The sequence below is a fragment of the Trypanosoma rangeli genome, assembly GCF_003719475.1.
Source record: "Trypanosoma rangeli strain AM80 chromosome Unknown Tra_15.4_contig_00464, whole genome shotgun sequence".
In the NCBI taxonomy this organism is placed as follows: domain Eukaryota; phylum Euglenozoa; class Kinetoplastea; order Trypanosomatida; family Trypanosomatidae; genus Trypanosoma; species Trypanosoma rangeli.
This window is the reverse complement of record NW_021706211.1, coordinates 9,515-12,390: the sequence shown is the minus strand read 5'-3', so window position 1 is coordinate 12,390 and position 2,876 is coordinate 9,515. Positions and strand designations below refer to the sequence as shown.

The following is a 2,876-nucleotide window of genomic DNA, read 5'->3' as shown; positions in this document are numbered from 1 at the left end:
GTTGTGTGTATATATATATATATATATAGTTGTTGTAGTGCTTTTGTTTTGTTGTGTGTGTGTGTGTGTGTGTGTGTGTGTGTGTGTATAGGCAAACACTTTTAGGTCTCCTCCACTGCCCTAATTTTGGACAGACTCAACATGATGCATCAGCTGCCATGCTCCTGTAGGATGCGTTTATGTTACTCCCGCTTGCACGCACACGGACCACAGGCACACCCTGAGAGAAGGGTAATAAAAAGAAGGCAAAAACACGTGTGATCGAAAATGAGACTCCCATCCTCCTAAGGTCAGGCTCTTTACTCCCTCTTGCGTGATCGTGTCTGTCGTGCATTTATTTTTTGGGCCGCTTTCCCTTCGCTGCCGGCTTTTTGGCCACCGGAGAACGTGTGCGTTTGGTTCCGCAGCTCTTTCCCTTTGGTTTCTTGTTTTCGCTCTCACCCTCTGCAGTCTCGGGAACATCCTCAGAACCCTGATGTTGCTCCTCTTCTGTTCTATCAGCAATCGCCTCCTCATCCTCGTTTTCAACAGTGACCTGCTCCTCTACTTCTGCTGAAGCCGCTACCTCGGGTCTATCAGCCACGTCAGTCGCATCTCTCTCATTCAGTTTTTCGTCTTCGTCTTCGTCTTCGTCTTCCTTCTCCTCTCCTCCCGTTGTTATTTGTGTCATTGACTCTGCCGCTGCTACCACATCCCCTGCATCGTGTGCTTCCTCCACCGTTGTATCCGCTGCAGGCAAAGGGGCGGGTGTTGTTGCCTCAGTGGAGGCTTTGGCGTCAACCTCCGCTACTTCGTCATCACACTTTTTGTCGGCCGCAGTATCCATCGTTGTATTAACGACGTCGGTGGGGTTCGTAGAGTTCTTTGTCGATGATGCCTTCGCCGACGAGGAGGCTGAAGAGGATGAGGATGACGACGAGGATGAGCCGTCATCATCATCTTCATCGTCTGTGACGCCGATGTCGGCCGGGTTCAGCACTCTGCGTGAAGCAAAGGGCGTCGACCGCCGCGGCGCAACCGTCGTCTTCTGCACTTGACCTTTCTCACTTGTCTCGTTTTCGTGGCGCTCAGACGGGGACTCACCGGACTTGTTGCCATCGCTCTTCATCTCACCTGCGTGATTGTCCTTTTCACTGCGCTTCTTGTCGGCATCCTTTTCGACATTACCATCCTCATTTTTGTTGCGGTCAGCGTCGTCGTCGTCGGAGATGCTAGCATCAACGCGTGCAAGAGGCGGATTGTTGGACGGAGCGGGTGCTACTGCTTCACTATTAGATGTGCTGCCACCAGCGCCCTCGCGTCGCCGTGCCGCATCCATCCGCTCACGTGCACGTTGCTCACGATCCTCTGCGGCCCGTGCAAGGCTCTCCCGCTCCTTCTCCAACACACGTTCGCTAAGGCGATGCCGCTCCTTCTTTGTCATTGACATTAGCTCTACGTGCTTCCCAGCAATTAACTGCCGCAGTTGGGTCTCCGTGTGATGCCGGTGGAGACAGTTGGTGCGGGAGCAGTAGTTGTGAATTAAGAAATGCGCACAGAGCTGCTGTTCAAAGAGTTCTACAGGTTTGCTGTTCTCAACCTCCGAACCTTTGGTCTTGAGCATCAACACAATACCCTCCTTGCAGAACACATACCTTGGATTCTTCGTGACGGGGGGTATCTCGTGCTCGCGTAGCCACACTGTACAGCGCGGTCCTGGCATTGTAGCACACATCAACTTTTGCCGCGGGTCCATGTACATCTCTAAAATTTCGGGAGGGATAGGCGGAAGATTAGGCAACGCCTCAGGCTGATCACGCACCGGGGCCTGAAACTGACCATGAGAGTACATGCCTCGGGAACCACCGCCTCTGTGCCCCATCATTGCGGCTGGCACCCTCCCCATGGTGGGTGTGCCAGAGTATGAATTAGGAGTCGGCATCAACCCCGCACTGCGACCTCCCATTGCCATCATGGGGTTGAAGTAATTGTTGTTATACCCCATCGAGGGGGCTTGCGGCATGAGACCAGCACTGTTCATCATCATATTTCCACCGGCTGGAACATTACCACAACCCCTCATCATACCGCGGTTGAAATTCATTGGAGGTGGTTGCTGAAGTGGAGAAGCATGCAGTGGCATCGACGAACGTTGCTGCTGCTGCTGTTGCTGAAGAAGTTGTAGAAGCAACGCCTGATTTAAGTTTGTGCCAGCGGCGTTAAAAGCAGGATTCTGACGCGTTCCGAGCGTCTCTGCCATTCCCGCGATGCCCGTCAATAATTGTTGCTGCGGCTGCGACTGCTGCTGCTGCTGCGGTGACTGCTGTGGTTGTGGCTGTAACGGCAACTGTGGCGGGTTGTGTGACGGAGGGGGTGGTTTGTTGGCATCGTAGCATCGCTTCAGCAAGAAATTCTGGTCCTCTATGCAAACGCGACGAAATTCGTTGACGGCTGTAATGACATCTTCAGGGGTCTTTCCGCCTGGAATCATCGCCGCCGTGCTGGGGTCATTGACGAGCTGGATGGGCATGTCGAAGAGGTAGAAGGAGCGCGACAACTCACGCGGGGAGGCGAAGTTGAGAATTTGCACAGGCTTGGTTTCACCCGGCGCCGGCGTGTGCCCTGGCACCCACAGCGTGCGTCCTCCCGTGATATAGAGAAAGATGCTGCTGCTCACAGCCATATCCTAGAAAACCAGAGGGAAAAGATCTACCCGTAGCGCATCCATGTTTGAAGTGTAAAAGAAAGACAAGGAGAGACACGTTGGGAACACAAGAAGAAAAATTTAAGATGCGATGGCATTTGGGTAAAAAAACAACAACACACACATGTAAAAGCAAGCAAACACACACACACACACACACACACACACACACACACACACACACACACACACA

The 2,876-nt window shown here is 52.9% G+C and overlaps 1 protein-coding gene and 1 pseudogene across 1 annotated transcript, besides 2 other annotated features; both read right to left on the bottom strand.

Moving 5' to 3' along the window:
- Positions 1-8: 8 nt before the first annotated feature.
- Positions 9-28: a microsatellite.
- A 32-nt stretch (positions 29-60) lies between these two features.
- Positions 61-265, bottom strand: TraAM80_08801 (hypothetical protein; annotated as a pseudogene).
- A 69-nt stretch (positions 266-334) lies between these two features.
- On the bottom strand, positions 335-2,662 carry TraAM80_08800 (uncharacterized protein; the record flags this gene model as incomplete). Its single annotated transcript, XM_029385527.1, has 1 exon — positions 335-2,662. One exon carries the CDS (start codon positions 2,660-2,662, stop codon positions 335-337), a length of 2,328 nt encoding a protein of 775 aa, XP_029234615.1.
- A 161-nt stretch (positions 2,663-2,823) lies between these two features.
- Positions 2,824-2,876: a microsatellite.